This window comes from Aegilops tauschii, chromosome 4 (assembly GCF_002575655.3).
Source record: "Aegilops tauschii subsp. strangulata cultivar AL8/78 chromosome 4, Aet v6.0, whole genome shotgun sequence".
Lineage (NCBI taxonomy): Eukaryota > Viridiplantae > Streptophyta > Magnoliopsida > Poales > Poaceae > Aegilops > Aegilops tauschii.
Window position 1 is genome coordinate 521,447,208 of NC_053038.3, and position 18,392 is coordinate 521,465,599.

The following is an 18,392-nucleotide window of genomic DNA, read 5'->3' on the forward strand; positions in this document are numbered from 1 at the left end:
ACTAGTGACACTCTGTTTGTCTATGTATTCACACATGTATTATGTTTCCGGTTAATACAATTCTAGCATGAATAATAAACATTTATCATGATATAAGGAAATAAATAATAACTTTATTATTGCCTCTAGGGCATATTTCCTTCAGTCTCCCACTTGCACTAGAGTCAATAATCTAGTTCACATCGCCATGTGATTTAACATGAATAGTTCACATCACCATGTGATTAACACCCATGGTTCACATCGTCATGTGACCATCACCCAAAGGGTTTACTAGAGTCAGTAATCTAGTTCACATCGCTATGTGATTAACACCCAAAGAGTACTAAGGTGTGATCATGTTTTGCTTGTGAGATAATTTTAGTCAACGGGTCTGTCACATTCAGATCCGTAAGTATTTTGCAAATTTCTATGTCTACAATGCTCTGCATGGAGCTACTCTAGCTAATTGCTCCCACTTTCAATATGTATCTAGACCGAGACTTAGAGTCATCTAGATTAGTGTCAAAACTTGCATCGACGTAACCTTTTACGACGAGCCTTTTGTCACTTCCATAATCGAGAAACATATCCTTATTCCAGTAAGGATAATTTTGACCGCTGTCCAGTGATCTACTCCTAGATCACTATTGTACTCCCTTGCCAAAATCAGTGTAGGGTATACAATAGATCTGGTACACAGCATGGCATACTTTATAGAACCTATGGCCAAGGCATAGGGAATGACTTTCATTCTCTTTCTATCTTTTGCCGTGGTCGCGCGTAAGTGGCAATCAGGTAAATATACATGGCAACTATGATTAACCACACATGGCAACTAGGTAAACACACATGGCAACTATTGTTTGACCATATGTGGCAAGTAGTTAATCACACATGACAACTATGGTTTGATTACACACGGCAACTACCATAAATTAGACATGGCAACTATAGTTAACAAAAACAGAGAGAGTTGCCATGCTCTTACAACCATATTTGCCATCCCGGATAACTACATCTGCCATCCCGGATGGCAACTAAATCGTCATCCCGCGGGTACCTATTTGTAGCTGCGCCAGGACGTGTGGGCATATTTGCTTCGTTGCCACATGCGCGAAGTGGGGATGAATAGTACTTGTTGGACGTGTGGCACGAAGTAGCTGCGCCCACACATGTGGGCAATTCTACTATCCGCCCACACACAACCCGTGTGGGCTGCTCCCTGCTCATGCCACACACAGTGTGTGGGCGAATGCCTATTATTCCACACGTGTGGTGGATATCGGCGTCCATGCATCGATAAAGCGGATGCGTTCTTCTGAAACATATATAATTCCCCGTGTCTGACAGAGTTCGAATCAGTTCAAGTTGATCGGCCTCCACCTCGATTATATTAACGGCGGGCAACGCGTCAAAAAAAATTAATAGCGTGCACGCAAGGCAAGAGGAGCTGAAGACGCTTCTTCCATGTGCAGTTGCATATTCTTTGCGGTGGCCGCGGCAGCGGTGAGTGCCTCCACCTCCATCCGATACCTTGCCGTGCAGTCTCCCGGGAGGTAGATGCCGATGAACGTCTCGTCCTCTCCCCTCTCGTTCTTGCCCCGCATGAGGAAGGTGGCGCCGCCGCGGTGAGCGTCCGTGATGACGCCGGCGTAGACTGGCTTTCCCCACCCGAACTCGGCCTCGTCGAACCCGGCATGCCTGACGTCCGACACGCCGAAGGTGCGCTTCCTCGCGCTCACAGGGCGGCCCTCCTGCACCATCACGTCCGCCGCCGACCGCATGTACTCGTACGTCACCCTCGCCTTGGCATCCCTGATCAGCTCCACCGCGTAGCCCAGCCCATGACCGCCCAGCTCCCCGGCGGCGCAGCGCGCCACCACGAAGGCGAATGCGTTGCCGTAGTAGCCAGCGGGGATTTGGCAGCCGAACGCGACCGCGCGCCTGTTGATGGCTAGCCTACTCACTGAACGCGATCACCGGCGACAAGGAAGAAACAAGAGACAGAGGACACGAGGTTTCCCGGCGCACAAACGCCTCCGGCCGCACGAACAACCCCTTGTATTTCCGGTGACTTCGAACTCTGCCACACACACACCACCCATGGCGAGCACACATACACTCTGAGAGGCTACATCTCTCTGGCTCCTCATCCTTGGCCTCGCAGCCGAGTACACTTTATATAGCCACACCCACGCACACAGGCCCGTGGCCACACACACCTAACTCACGCACGCATGCACCACACCGGCTACTACCGCATGACCCGACCACCACGTTGGCACTAACCACCTGGAACTAACTCCTTGAATCACTCCATGGGGACGCCAACTAACTCATCCATGCATGACCCAGCCGCTGCTTTCGGCCACACGCTGCTGCTTGGCTCCGGCCGCACGCACGCGGGGCTCATTCACCATGGGCACGGTGCGGCACCAGCGTCCGGACTCGACCAACACGCGCACACGTGCTGATCATCATTATGACGTGGCTTATTCCTAACATTCTCCCCCTAAGCCATGATCTCGCGTCGTCGGAGTTCTTGCAGCTCCCGTCGTTGTCGTCGTCACGAGCGTGACCCAGCCCGTGGACCCGACCTGGCGAAACGACGTCGGTCGCACCGTGCTCCGTCACGACTATGGCGACACATGCCGAGCTCCTTCTCCGCCGGCGACACACGCCTGGCGTCCCTCTGCGCCCCGCACGTCCGGCGCGCACCCGACGCGCCCGACGAGCCCAACCGCACCAATGCGTCCCGCACGTCCCGCGCGCACCCGACGCGCCCGACGAGGCCGACCGCACCAGACGCTCACCGTGCACCGCCTCCGCGTCCGCCATGGCAGCCGCCAGCGACAAACGCCGGAAGGATGTAGCCGAACTCGAGCACGGACTCGAGCACAACAGCGACATACGCCTCCTCCCAACGTCAACCGCACGCTGTACGCACGCCCGCGGTCCCGACGCGTCTAGTGCGCACCCATAACACGCACCGGTCGTGCCCGGCTCGCCGCCACGGCTTATTGCCCTGCACCGCTGCGGCCTCAACCGCAGCGCAGCACCTCCATGCCGCCATGCCGCTGTGTGTCGTTGAAGCCGCCACCACGCAGTTCCTCCGCGTCCTCCTCACCGTGCCGACGCAGCCACCGCGGCCTCCTCGCCGCGCCGTGCACCTCCATAGACCGACACACGGCCCGGAGCATCGCGCAGCCGCCGGCGAACTCCGCCACCGCCGGCACGCCTCCGGCAAGGAGAACGATGCCCAAGATGAACCAGCTCATGATACCAATTGTTGGCGTCTAGCCTACTCACTGAACCACGGCGATCACCGGAGACAAGGAAGAAACAAGAGAGAGAGAGAGGACACGAGGTTTCCCGGCGCACAAACGCCTCCGACCGCACAAACAATCCCTTGTATTTTCGGCGAGCTCGAACTCTGCCACACATACACCACCCCACGGCGAGCCCACATACACTCCGAGAGGCTACATCTCTCTCTGGCTCCTCACCCTTGGCCTCGCAGCCGAGTACACTTTATATAGCCACACCCACGCACACAGGCCCGTGGCCACACACACCTAACTCACGCACGCATGCACCACACCGGCTACTACCGCATGACCCGGCCACCACGTTGGCACTAACCACCTGGAACTAACTCCTTGAATCACTCCATGGGGACGCCAACTAACTCATCCATGCATGACCCAGCCGCTGCTCTGGGACACACGCTGCTGCTTGGCTCCGGCCGCACGCACGCAGGCCTCATTCACCATGGGCACAGTGCGGCACCAGCGTCCGGACTCGACCAACACGTGCACACGTGCTGATCATCATTGTGACGTGGCTTATTCCTAACATTCTCCCCCTAAGCCATGATCTCGCCGTCGTCGGAGTTGTTGCAGCTCCCGTCGTTGTCGTCGTCACGAGCGTGACCCAGCCCGCGGACCCGACCTGGCGAAACGACGTCGGTCGCACCATGCTCCGTCACGACTATGGCGACACACGCTGAGCTCCTTCTCCGCCGGCGACACATGCCTGGCGTCCCTCTGCGACCGGTACATCCTGCGCGCACCCGACGCGCCCGACGAGCCCAACAGCACCAGTGCGTCCCGCACGTCCCGCACGCACCCGACGCGCCCGACGCGCCCGACGAGCACAACCGCACCAGTGCGTCCGGCACGTCCCGCACGCACCCGACGCGCCCGACGAGGCCGACCGCACCAGACGCTCACCGCGCACCGCCTCCGCGTCAGCCATGGCAGCCGCCAGGGACAAACGCCGGAAGGATGTAGCCGAACTCGAGCACGGACTCGAGCACAACGGCGACATACGCCTCCTCCCAACGTCAACCGCACGCTGTACGCGCGCCCGCAGTCCCGACGCGTCCAGTGCGCACCCATAACACGCACCGGTCGCGCCCGGCTCGCCGCCACGGCTTATTGTCCTACACCGCTGCAGCCTCAACCGCAGCGCATCACCTCCATGCCGCCATGCCGCTGTGTGTCGTTGAAGCCGCCACCACGCAGGTCCTCCGCGTCCTCCTCACCGTGCCGACGCAGCCACCGCGGCCGTGGCCTCCTCACCGCGCCGCGCACCTCCATAGACCGACACACGGCCCAGAGCATCGCGCAGCCGCCGGCGAACTCCGCCACCGCCGGCACGCCTCCGGCAAGGAGAACGACGCCCAAGATGAACCAGCTCATGATACCAATTGTTGGTGTCTAGCCTACTCACTGAACCACGGCGATCACCGGAGACAACGAAGAAACAAGAGAGAGAGAGGACACGAGGTTTCCCGGCGCACAAACGCCTCCGGCCGCACGAACAGTCCCTTGTATTTCCGGCGAGGTCGAACTCTGCCACACACACACCACCCCACGGCGAGCACACATACACTCCGAGAGGCTACATCTCCCTCTGGCTCCTCACCCTTGGCCTCGCAGCCGAGTACACTTTATATAGCCACACCCACGCACACAGGCCCGTGGCCACACACACCTAACTCACGCATGCATGCACCACACCGGCTACTACCGCATGACCCGGCCACCACGTTGGCACTAACCACCTGGAACTAACTCCTTGAATCACTCCATGGGGACGCCAACTAACTCATCCATGCATGACCCAGCCTATAACGCCCACGATGCGGCTATATCTCCCACGTGTCGAGGCACGACTTAGAGGCATAACCGCATTGTGGTTTTGTCGCAAGGAGGGTCATCTTCACACAATCCCATGTAATGAACAAGAATGGGATAACGAGAGTTGGCTTACAATCGCCACTTCACACAATACATAAATATAATTCATACATCATACAAAATCCACACATAGACCGGCTACGGTCAAATCCAAAAGAAAATAAGATAACCCCAAATGCTAGATCCCCGATCATCCCAACTGGGCTCCACTACTGATCATCAGGAAAAGAAACATAGTAACGACCACGTTCCTCGTCGAACTCCCACTTGAGCTCGGTTGCGTCATCTGCACTGGCATCGTCGGCACCTGCAACTGTTTTGGTAGAATCTGTGAGTCACGAGGACTCAGCAATCTCACACCCGCGAGATCAAGACTATATAAGCTTATAGGAAAGGATGGTGTAATGAGGTGGAGCTGCAGCAGGCACTAAGCATATATAGTGGCTAACATACGCAAAAGAGAGCGAGAAGAGAAGCAACGGAACGGTCGTCATCTAGTAATGACCAAGAAGTGATCCTGAACTCCTACTTACGTCATTCATAACTCAAACCGTGTTCACTTCCCGGACTCCGCCGAGAAGAGACCATCACGGCTACACACGCGGTTGATGTATTTTAATTAAGTCAAGTGACAAGTTCTCTATAACCGGACATTAACAAATTCCCATCTGCCTCATAACCGCGGGCACGGCTTTCGAAAGATAATACCCTGCAGGGGTGTCCCAACTTAGCCCATCATAAGCTCTCACGGTCAACGAAGGATAAACCTTCTCCCGGAAAGACCCGATCAGTCTCGGAATCCCGGTTTACAAGACATTTCGACAATGGTAAAACAAGACCAGCAAAGCCGCCCGATGTGCCGACAAATCCTGATAGGAGCTGCACATATCTCGTTCTCAGGGCACAATGGATGAGCCAGACGTCAGGTTGGCATAGACCCTGGTTGCCCAGGGGGTGCCGGACATCGCTCGGTTTGGGCCAGCACTCGAAGGAGCACTGGTCCGGGGGTTTAAATAAAGATGACCCTCGGGCTCGCGAAAACCCAAGGGAAAAGGCTTAGGTGGCAAATGGTAAAACCAAGGTTGGGCCTTGCTGGAGGAGTTTTATTCAAGGCGAGCTGTCAAGGGGGTCCCATAAATCACCCAACCGCGTAAGGAACGCAAACTCAAGGAACATAATACCGGTATGACGGAAACTAGGGCGGCAAGAGTGGAACAAAACACCAGGCATAAGGCCGAGCCTTCCACCCTTTACCAAATATATAGATGCATTAAATTAAATAAGAGATATTGTGATATCCCAAAATATCCATGTTCCAACATGGAACCAACTTCAACTTCACCTGCAACTAGCAACGCTATAAGAAGGGCTGAGCAAAAGCGGTAACTTAGCCAAACAACGGTTTGCTAGGAAAGGATGGTTAGGGGCTTGCCATGGCAATATGGGAGGCATGATATAGCAAGTGGTAGGTAGCGCAGCATGGCAATAGAAGGAACAACTAGCAAAGCAAAGATAGAAGTGATTTCGAGGGTATGGTCATCTTGCCTGCAAGGTTCTTAGAGTTGTCGAAAGCTTGATCCTCGTAAGCGTACTCAACAGGTTCCTCGTTCACGAACTCGTCTCCCGGCTCTACCCAAAACAAGAACACAAGCAACGGAACCACAATCAAACACGGGAAATGCACAAACAACATGATGCAATACATGAATGATATGCGAGATGTGATATGCGATGCATAGGCGTGCTCCGAAAGGAAAATGATGAACAAGGCAGTAACTTGGCAAACCAAGCATGCCACTGGAAAGATGAGATGATTTCGGTCGAAATCGATATAAAGATCACTGGAAACGGATGCACGGTTTGCAAATGGCAAGCAAAACAAGAATGACACGAATTTGTGATTAACAACATGATAGCACTTAGAATGCAACAAGTAACAATGCTACAGCACTCCAACATAGCAACAAAGCATATGGCAGTAATCTACAGGTAATGCTTGAAAAAATATGAACACTGAGCTACGGCTAGATCACAACATAACAGGCTCAAACAAGCATGGCAAAAGTGCAAAAGATATCAGGTTCACCGACTTGGAGAAATTACTGGACATGGAGAAACAGCATCAGGTAACAATGTTCAGACCACGAAATCAACATGCTACAGGAATTTAACATAGCAAAACAAGGCATAGCATGAAACTAATGAATGCAAAGAACAAAAGTCCCTTACTGACCATGAGCCAAAAAGTACCAGAAGATATGATGGCAACCATGTAAACATAGCAAGTTTCGTTAACAGGTTTCAGACTTAGCAGAAAACAGAGCATGGCAGAAACAGTAATATGAAGGCATCTTGGTGAGCTTGATGCACTCACCATAAAGCAATGCATGACAAAACAAGCATACCTACAGCAATATGGCATGTTTAAGAAGCTACCCATGGCAAGAGAAAGTACATAGCATGTATGAAACAACTACAACAAGCTTGGCAAAATTGAATATCATGTTAACAATCTGCCAGAAATATTTTATAGCAAAGGTAGAGCAAGATTGAGTCATGCTATGGCACTCCAAAATTGCAAACAAGGGCATGAATGGATCAACTACAACAATATATACAAAACATCATTACTGAACATCTCCAAAAGGAGCATGGATCTCTCTGTAGACATATGGATACATAGCAACAAAATAACAGCAGTCACAGACTTAAGAGAAATCACTAAGTCCCTGAAATCAGAAACATCACGAAGCCTAGTTTGCATGCTTGTGCTAGTCACCACATAGATCAAACAAATACATGGCATACACCTCTGTAAAGATGGCATGGCATACATCAAAACACATGTAGAGCTCATGCCCATAAGATGCACAGATTAAATGCAACAAAAATAACAAATCCTCAAGTACTGATAAGTAACAGCAGATAACAGCAACTAGCACTCTTGCACCAGAGATTTGGGCATCAAGATGGACTCAAATGAACATGATGCAATGGAACAAAATGAAGAGCATCTTGAGGCGAACATTTTTATATATTACACGCACGAAACGGAGCAGTATGCAGAAAGTTACGATGCGATGAACAGAGGCATATAATGTAAAAATGCATGGGACTAAGAAATTTCGGCGGAAGGAGAGGAAAGTCAACCGTGGCTTTTCCCAGATTGGATCGGCCGAAGCTCGAGCTCGAGCTCGCTGGAGCTGGAAGGGCGACGCGGCGGCCGGAGACGGAGGGCGGGGCGGCGACCGGAGACGAGGGAGAGCGCGGCGGAGAGGAGGAAGACGGCGAGGCGCGGCGAGGAGGAGCGGGACGCCGTGGGGCGCGGTCGCCGGCGGTTGCAGACGGTGGCGCCGGCGGAGGAGGCGGGCGCGCGAGGCGCCGGCGAGGGGGCGGGTGCGCGGGCGTACGAGCGGCGGGTCGGGTGACGTGGCAGCGTGCGATTGGGCGAGGAGGCGGCGGCGGACGTGTCCGGCGCTGAGGAAGACGCGTCCGGCGGCGCGGAGGGGAAAATGATCTAGGGTTTCGCCCGAATTTCGGAGGGGGAGGTGTATATATAGGTAGAGGGAGCTAGGAGAGTCCAAATTGAGCACGGTTTTCGCCCACACTATCGTGATCGAACGACCTAGAGCATGGAGGTGACTTAGAGGGGTTTTGGGCTGTTTTGAGGGGGTTTTGCTGCAACACACAGAAGGACATTGCGGTTCCCGGTTAACCGTTGGAGTACCAAACGACCTCGAAATGGCACGAAACTTGATAGGTGGTCTACCGGTGGTATACCAAGGCCACTTGGCAAGCCTCGGTCCATTCCGAGAAAGTTCAACACCCGCTCACGAAACGAAACAAGAGGGGTGCGCCGGAGGAGGTGGGAGTGCCGGATTGCAAAACGGACAACGGGAAAAATGCTCGGATGCATGAGACGAACACGTATGCAAATGAGATGCACATGATGACATGATATGAGATGCATGACATGAACAAAATGCAAAACGAAAGACAAAACCCGACCACGAAGGAAATATATAACACATAGCCGAAAATGGCAAGAGTTGGAGTTACAAATATAGAAAGTTACATCCGGGGTGTTACACAGCCGCTGCTCTCGGCCACACGCTGCTGCTTGGCTCCGGCCGCACGCACGCATGGCTCATTCACCATGGGCACGGTGCGGCACCAGCGTCCGGACTCGACCAACACGCGCACACGTGCTGGTCATCATTGTGACGTGGCTTATTCCTAACATTCTCCCCCTCAGCCATGATCTTGCCGTCGTCGGAATTGTTGCAGCTCCCGTCGTTGTCGTCGTCACGAGCGTGACCCAGCCCGCGGACCCGACCTGGCGAAACGACGTCGGTCGCACCGTGCTCCGTCACGACTATGGCGACACACGCCGAGCTCCTTCTCCGCCGGCGACACGCGTCCCTATGCGCCCCGCACGTCCGACGCGCACCCGACGCGCCCGACGAGCACAACCGCACCAGTGCGTCCGGCACGTCCCGCACGCACCCGACGCGCCCGACGAGGCCGACCGCACCAGACGCTCACCGCGCACCGCCTCCGCGTTAGCCATGGCAGCCGCCAGCGACAAACGCCGGAAGGATGTAGCCGAACTCGAGCACGGACTCGAGCACAACGGCGACATACGCCTCCTCCCAACGTCAACCGCACGCTGTACGCGCGCCCGCGGTCCCGACGCCTCCAGTGCGCACCCATAACACGCACCGGTCGCGCCCGGCTCGCCGCCACGGCTTATTGTCCTGCACCGCTGCGGCCTCAACCGCAGGGCAACACCTCCATGCCGCCATGCCGCTGTGTGTCGTTGAAGCCGCCACCACGCAGGTCCTCCGCGTCCTCCTCACCGTGCCAACGCAGCCACCCCGGCCTCCTCACCGCGCCGCGCACCTCCATAGACCGACACACGGCCCGAAGCATCGCGCAGCCGCCGGCGAACTCCGCCACTGCCGGCACGCCTCCGGCAAGGAGAACGACGCCCAAGATGAACCAGCTCATGATACCAATTGTTGGTGTCTAGCCTACTCACTGAACCACGGCGATCACCGGAGACAAGGAAGAAACAAGAGAGAGAGAGGACACGAGGTTTCCCGGCGCACAAACGCCTCCGGCCGCACGAACAGTCCCTTGTATTTCCGGCGAGCTCGAACTCTGCCACACACACACCACCCCACGGCGAGCACACATACACTCTGAAAGGCTACATCTCTCTCTGGCTCCTCACCCTTGGCCTCGCAGCCGAGTAAACTTTAAATAGCCACACCCACGCACACAGGCCCGTGGCCACACACACCTAACTCACGCACGCATGCACCACACCGGCTACTACCGCATGACCCGGCCACCATGTTGGCACTAACCACCTGGAACTAACTCCTTGAATCACTCCATGGGGACGCCAACTAACTCATCCATGCATGACCCAGCCGCTGCTCTCGGCCACACGCTGCTGCTTGGCTCCGGCCGCACGCACGCAGGGCTCATTCACCATAGGCACGGTGCGGCACCAGCGTCCGGACTCGACCAACACGCGCACACGTGCTGATCATCATTGTGACGTGGCTTATTCCTAACATTCTCCCCCTAAGCCATGATGTCGCCGTCGTCGGAGTTGTTGCAGCTCCCGTCGTTGTCGTCGTCACGAGCGTGACGCAGCCCGCGGACCCGACCTGGCGAAACGACTTCGGTCGCACCGTGCTCCGTCACGACTATGGCGACACACGCCGAGCTCCTTCTCCGCCGGCGACACACGCCTGGCGTCCCTATGCGCCCCGCACGTCCGGCGCGCACCCGACGCGCCCGACGAGCCCAACCGCACGTCCCGCGCGCACCCGACGCGCTCGACGAGGCCGACCGCACCAGACGCTCACCGCGCACCGCCTCCGCGTCAGCCATGGCAGCCGCCTGCGACAAACACTGGAAGGATGTAGCCGAACTCAAGCACGGACTCGAGCACAACGGCGACATACGCCTCCTCCCAACGTCAACCGCACGCTGTACGCGCGCCCGCAGTCCCGACGCGTCCAGTGCCCACCCATAACACGCACCGGTCGCGCCCGGCTCGCCGCCACGGCTTATTGCCCTGCACCGCTGCGGCCTCAACTGCAGCGCAGCACCTCCATGCCGCCATGCCGCTGTGTGTCGTTGAAGCCGCCACCACGCAGGTCCTCCGCGTCCTCCTCACCGTGCCGACGCAGCTACCGCGGCCTCCTCGCCGCGCCGCGCACCTCCATAGACCGACACACGGCCCGGAGCATCGCGCAGCCGCCGGCGAACTCCGCCACCGCCGGCACGCCTCCGGCAAGGAGAACGACGCCCAAGATGAACCAGCTCATGATACCAATTGTTGGTGTCTAGCCTACTCAGTGAACCACGGCGATCACCGGAGACAAGGAAGTAACAAGAGAGAGAGAGAGAGGACACGAGGTTTCCCGGCGCACAAACGCCTTCGGCCGCATGAACAGTCCCTTGTATTTCCGGCGAGCTCGAACTCTGCGACACACACACCACCCCACGGCGAGCACACATACACTCCGAGAGGCTACGTTTCTCTCTGGCTCCTCACCCTTGGCCTCGCAGCCGAGTACACTTTATATAGCCACACCCACGCACACAGGCCCGTGGCCACACACACCTAACTCACGCACGCATGCACCACACCGGCTACTACCGCATGACCCGGCCACCACGTTGAAACTAACCACCTGGAACTAACTCCTTGAATCACTCCATGGGGACGCCAACTAACTCATCCATGCATGACCCAGCCGCTGCTCTCGGCCACACGCTACTGCTTGGCTCCGGCCGCACGCACGCAGGGCTCATTCACCATGGGCACGGTGCGGCACCAGCGTCCGGACTCGACCAACACGCGCACACGTGCTGATCATCGTTGTGACGTGGCTTATTCCTAACAGCGCCGGCCGCGCGCGTTCACCGGCATCCTCAGCCGCACCTCGTCCCCGGGCGCGTAGGCAAGCGCCGCCGTGCGGCTCCGCCACACGCAGGCCACTACCAGGTCCAACTGGGACGCCCATGCCGCTCCCGGCGCGAGCCGGCCGCGCAGCGCGGCGATCGCGTCAGGCCCGAAGGAGAACTGGACGCGCGCCATGGCGTCCGGTGGCGTGGACTCGAACCGGTCGCGCCCGTCTGCTGGCTCCCTGTACTCGTGATGAGCGAAGGAAGGGCGCGGTGGCTGCCGCGCGTTGAAGATCTCCCTGGCCCAGACGGGCGGCACGGACGGCGTGCCGGCGCCGCGGGCGAGCTCGCCGACTGCCTTCCAGAACTGCGCCAGGCCGGGGCCGTCGCAGATGCAGTGAGCGTTCTGCTGGGACACGGTGAAGCCTCCGCACTTGAGCCGTGTCACCTGGACAAACATCAAGGGCTGGTCGATGATTGCCGGCAGGGATAGCGGCACGCCGGCCGGGGGCGCCCTGTAGACGTGATCGTCGTAGGTGAACTTCTCGGAGCGCGGGAACGGCGGGTACCGCACGTCACCGAGATCGTCGACGGCGATGTCGGCGTCCGCCTCCGCGAACACGATGCCCTGCCCGGCGCAGTCCACAACCAGCTTCCGGCCGGCCTCCGCGCGCAGCCGGCCGGCCAGCGGGTAGTAGTGCACCAGCGCCTCCGCCAGCGCGGATCGCACCGCCGCCGCCGGGTCAATGAATCGCTTGGAAGGGTCGCCTCGGTAGAGATGGATCATGGTGGTGTAGCACCGCAGGACCGCCTGGTCGTCGATGTCCGACAGCGGCTTGCTCTCCCGCGGCGTCAGCCGTGCCGGCGCCAGCAGCGATGCCGTGCCCCGGCGCACCGTCAACTCATCATCTAGCACCGTTCTAGCCTTTTTCTACCTCGATCTCGAGCGATCAAAACCTCTTGCGAGATGGATATGGAGGAACAATAACAAACTAGTAGCAGTAGAGTAGTGCTATTGCTGCCTGTCACCCATCGATATTCCGTAGCTCGATTTATAGCGCAGCAATAACAGCAGAGTTTGACCAATCATAGTTATTGTTCCTGTAATAGTTGGATTTCATGTTAGAATTTTTATTTTATTTTGTGGCAAAATTTCATGATATTAGAAATTCCAAATCAGATTGCATTATTCTAGTATAGTACTTAAATGCATTAAAAATATAGTGATGCTTAGGTACTTCCCAATGTTTCATGGTGTACGGGTGCTAAAAATGACACATAGACGAAGATCATATGGCAAAGTAATTAAGATAAGGAGAGATCACTATGACCCAGAAAGAACGATGACAAACATGCATGTGGACCTATATAACAGATTTCAGTTGCTAAACAGTTAAACGAAGAAAGTTGATAAGCTCTTTCATACAATTATCAACTTATGCATTGGAGAGTTTTGTTGCTAGCTAGGCTATTTCAGACACTGAGCACCTTCAGTTCCTACTTGATACTTCCTCCGTCCCAAAATTCTTGTCTTAAATTCGTTTTTATACGGATGTATCTAATACTAAAACGTGACTTGATACATCCGTATTTAGATAAATTTAAGATAAGAATTTTTGGACGGAGGGAGTATATACTTAGTACGTATGACCAACTTATTGCCGCAAATGATTCCAAGAACTAGCTTCCATAATAGAGAGCGCTAGCTGACAAATAGTACTACATGTTAGGCTTCCCCTTCTGTATTCATGCGGCAACCATGCATGGTGGCATATTAGATTAATTGGTCTAGCTCGCAGTTGATATTTTAGGCGCAAGAAGACTTGGGGATTGATCAAGTGGCATGATCTCATCTTGGCTGTATGCTATGAGAAGACTTGGGAATGGATCGAGGTCCTAATATTATTAAGATGCTCATCGACCGGTGGCCCTTTGTTCACAAATGTGCCACTAGGACGTTGTCACATGAGGTTTGTAGCATAGCAAAACCTCCGTCGTGCTAGCATCATAAGAATATTATATGTATTGCCACCCAAGTAAAAATATGATGTGGTACTATAACTAATTATGTAAGAAGGGTTCTAGTATTAGGATACTGTATCATAGAACAAGAAAAGTTATAAGAAATAAATTCTAAGCACAACTTTGCATTGAGATTCTGCAAATGAGTACTCTCTTCCGTGTTTTTTGGTGTGCATATAAGTTTTGTCCGAAGAAAACTTAAGGATCGATCGAGGTCCTGCTAATTAATTAAGGGAGCCTGCAGGTCATATGAACATGATAAACATCAACACATTGGCTGTACCAATGGCAAATTTAGCAAGACAATGGAGGCTAGGCTTAATACATCAAGTTCCTAAGCCTAATTAGCAAATGCATTGCAATTGTTGTATGTAAAAAACCCGAATATAATTGTCTAGTGGTATGTTTAGCTGAAATCAAATTTTGGAGGGTGGGCTTGAGCCTATTGAAGCCCCCTAGTGGAATCGCCATTGGGTTGTACTTTAGCTAGCTATGGGAAGACTTGGGATTTTTTTCGACAAAGGGTGGATTTATTGGCTCAAGATGGAGCATCATGAGGATACATAATACAATGAGCACACACCCGTCCTCTGCATAGTTAGGATGGACACAGCCAACACCATCTCAAATACACGTGAAAATACGCCGACAACTGCAAAGTCATATAAGGCCAAAGCAATGCGTAGGCGAGTAAACAAGATAAAGAAAAACCCCAAAGCGATCCAATCGGCAAATTAGAACAATGACCATATCTGCACCAACATCTCATGTCACCACATGAACGACGAGATTTTTCAACAGCAACGCCTTCAAGAAGGAAATGGCGTTCAACGCTGCCGTCACTGTATCCAACCACCAAGGCCAGAATTTAGGTTTTCACCCTGAAGTATCAGTCCGAGCATATCCGAGCAATGCCTTCAACAAGGTAAAAAAAACATCGTCACCGCCAAGGTATAACCAACTCGAGGCATACCTAGGCTTTCGCCCCGGAGCTCGAGACTGGGTGCTTGATTAGCACCATCATCAAAGTCACTCATGTGTTGTCGCCACCACTTTTCCTCGATCCCCGCAGCTACATGCGAAGTGCTCGCTGCCACTGCACAACCATTCCTCTACAACAAGCCGTCGTCCATAATTTGTATCTCACCGTCGAAGTCAACCAATAGATCAGGAAAGTTGAACCCTCCCAAAACCTTCTGAAGACCACCGCTATCGCTGCAGCACAGTCTGCAGTCACCACCATCCGGCCGATCGGATCTGCATCACCGCCACCAAACCGGCCATCGCACACGCTGAATGGCACCTCATCGTCGTGGTCCACATCCAGCAGAGAGCCCGCCGCACATCGGTCCTGGGCGCTGAATCCGGACATATTTGACCGAAGATTGGCTCACACACGGAGTAGCCCTGGCATAGTGGCGAGCGCCCCGCACACCCCGCTGCAGGATCAGGCGCCGCCGCTTTGGTTGTTCCTGCATGATGTTTTACACGATGCAAACCAGGAGGCAAAGCGCGTGAATTCAGCCATAGGGAGACGTTCTTGATGCCGCAGGGTCGCGACATCCTCGAGGGATTGTGGGCAGGGCGGATGGAGCAAAGTAGCTGGCGTCGGGAGGCACTAGGGCCGGCATGGTGGCAGCCTGCAGGGAGTCGGGATCCTGCATGAGCAGCACCGGGTTGCCTTGGCCCACCACCGACCAGACCAGAGGCCCCGATCAGCACCACCGGTGGATCCGTGATCCGGGCGTTGTCCGAGTGCTCCTCCGAGTGAAGTGGCCGTGGGATCTGCCGCCGCCGCAGCATAGGCCGCCAGCGCGGCGGCAATCAGGGAGACAGAGAGGGTACCTAGTGGCGGCGGTGGCTGGATCCTCCCGGGAAGACTTAGGAATGGACCGACGTCCTAATATTATTCAAATGTGTCACTAGGACGTTGTCACATGAGGTTTGTAGACCTCCGCATGGATAGGAATAACTATAAGGGAGTGCGCATAACTCATCTGGACGAGATAGAGTTTTTTTATAGAAAACTTGCCACTTTATTTATCACACCAGAATGTCAGCTACATGAACGAAATTGGGTGTGGCAATCAGCTAGAAGAGTCAATGTAACTCTTCTAGCTGATGGCTTTGTAAACTGGAAGTTGGGCTCATCTTGAGCCTTCCTTCTAAAAAAACTCAATTCGTAAGGTTTGCCATGCGATTATTCTAATCTTCTTTCAAGATCAATATCTGCTTTGTGTCCCTCATGAAACATAGTAATGGCTACATCCAGTCTTTTTTTTTGAACTGGAAATACCATAATATATTACATAATACGGTGTGGCACATCGCCAGCCACCGCAACATTTACAAAGTTTGGAAATACACCTAGCCAGTGTTGTTGGCTACCTAATTCCAAACCAGCGCCAAAGGACGCTACACTATGAGCAACAGAGTTGCAGGAACGATTACACCATTCAACACTTGCATCATCAAAGTATGTATGCAGTAATGTTTTGATTTCTTTAAACAATGCTTCATGCCTTGAGTTGTCGTAAGCTTCACTCGTTACTGTTTGTTTGAGTACAAAAGCATCGGTTTCAAAAATTAATCGGTTACATCCCAGCTCATTTGCCCTATTGATTGCCTGGAGGAGTGCTAGACTTTCTACATGGCTAGCTTCAGAAATGTGCTGCATAGATCCTGCACCTGCTGCCAACACCTCTCCTTTGTCATTTCTAAGCACATCTCCCCATCCACCTTTGTGAGAATTTTCAACATACGCACCATCAGTATTTATCTTCAGGACATTCGGCGGAGGAGGCTTCCATTTGTCCGAGCAGGGGAGTTTAGGTGTTTTTTCCTTTTTATCCAATAGGCATGTCACCTCCTTTGAGAAACTGTAGAATCTCATGAGTAACCTTTTCCCCCACAACGTGCCAAAATCTCTTGAAAAATATTGCAGACATCCCATCAGGCCCTGGAGCCTTTAGATCGCCAATTGACTCTATGGCAGCCTTTACTTCTTCCTTGGTGAACTCAGCACTCAGCAGCTCGTTCATATGTCGGTCCACTCTAGCATGTACATGTCTAGTGATATTATCATTGTTGCTGCTATTAGTGGATGTAAATAAGTCTGTAAAATAGTCTTCTACTAAGCTCTTTAGCTGCTGATTCCCTTCTACCCAATCTCCATTGTCCTTCTTCAACTTCCTGATCGTGTTCTTTTTACTTCTTTCAGAAGCAAACACATGAAAATAACGTGTATTCTTGTCTCCTTCTTTTAGCCAATTTGCGTGTGCCCTCTGCTTCCAATATACATCTTGTTGTGACTCAAGCCGGTCTAGTTTTTCTCTTAGAAATGCTTCACGAGCCACTTGATCTGGTGAGATGTCTTTCTTTCAGACTTCTTCCAATTCTTTCTTGGTCTCTTTGATCCTCTTATTCAAATCCCCAAGAGTGTTGGCGTTCCAATATTTTAAATTTGTTGCCACTTTCTTCAACCCCTGGAATACATCATTCATACCTTCTTCTTGTGCTTCTTGCCATGCATTTTGTACAATATTTTCACAATCCTGCTCCCTTAACCACTTCGCTTCAAATTTGAAGGTATTTAGGCTAGCAAAGCCTACTCGGTCCTCCTTTCCCTCAATCTGGACTATGACCGGGCGGTGGTCTGAGTGTCTTGGGTCACCGTTTATCACTTTGACATGAGGGAATTTGGCAGCCCAATTTGGGGAAGCCACGGCTCGGTCAAGCCTTTCTTTTATGTAGTGCTGCACCAAGTGATTGTGATTCCGCCATGTATACTTATCACCAATGAAGCCCAAGTCTTGCAGGTCGCAAATTTCCAGAGTTACCCTAAATTTATCCAAGCATACTTGTGGCCTTGGTTGTCCTCCTCTCTTTTCATGGTTAAATAATATTTCGTTGAAATCCCCAAGGCATAACCATGGTCTGTCCAATTGTGCGTTCAAGTTTCTCATGAGCCTCCACGTATTCTCCTTTTTATCCTTTGCTGGTTCTCCATAAATTCCAGCCAACCTCCACTTGAAACCATCGTCTTCCACTATTTCCACATCCATGTGATATTTTGAGTAATTATGGAGTTCCACCGGGATACCTTCTTTCCAAAAAAAGTGCTAAACCACCGCTTTTCCCTCTGCATTCTTTGACTACCATGTGTTTCATTCCCAACAACCACCTGATGTGTTTCATCCTTTTCTCGTTGCTCTTAGTCTCCGACAAGAATAGGATGTCGGGGTCCTCCCGCTT

General features: G+C 53.3%; 2 protein-coding genes across 2 annotated transcripts; both read right to left on the reverse strand.

The window, feature by feature from the left end:
* Positions 1-1,403: 1,403 nt before the first annotated feature.
* Positions 1,404-2,820, reverse strand: LOC109742956 (benzyl alcohol O-benzoyltransferase-like). Its single transcript, XM_020302057.1, has 2 exons — positions 2,796-2,820; positions 1,404-1,948 (listed from the first exon to the last, which is right to left on the reverse strand). Exons 1-2 carry the CDS (start codon positions 2,818-2,820, stop codon positions 1,404-1,406), a joined length of 570 nt encoding a protein of 189 aa, XP_020157646.1.
* A 9,288-nt stretch (positions 2,821-12,108) lies between these two features.
* LOC109742958 (benzyl alcohol O-benzoyltransferase-like) lies at positions 12,109-12,903 on the reverse strand. The gene has a single exon (XM_020302058.1). It carries the CDS (start codon positions 12,901-12,903, stop codon positions 12,109-12,111), a length of 795 nt encoding a protein of 264 aa, XP_020157647.1.
* Between the last annotated feature and the right edge of the window lie 5,489 nt (positions 12,904-18,392).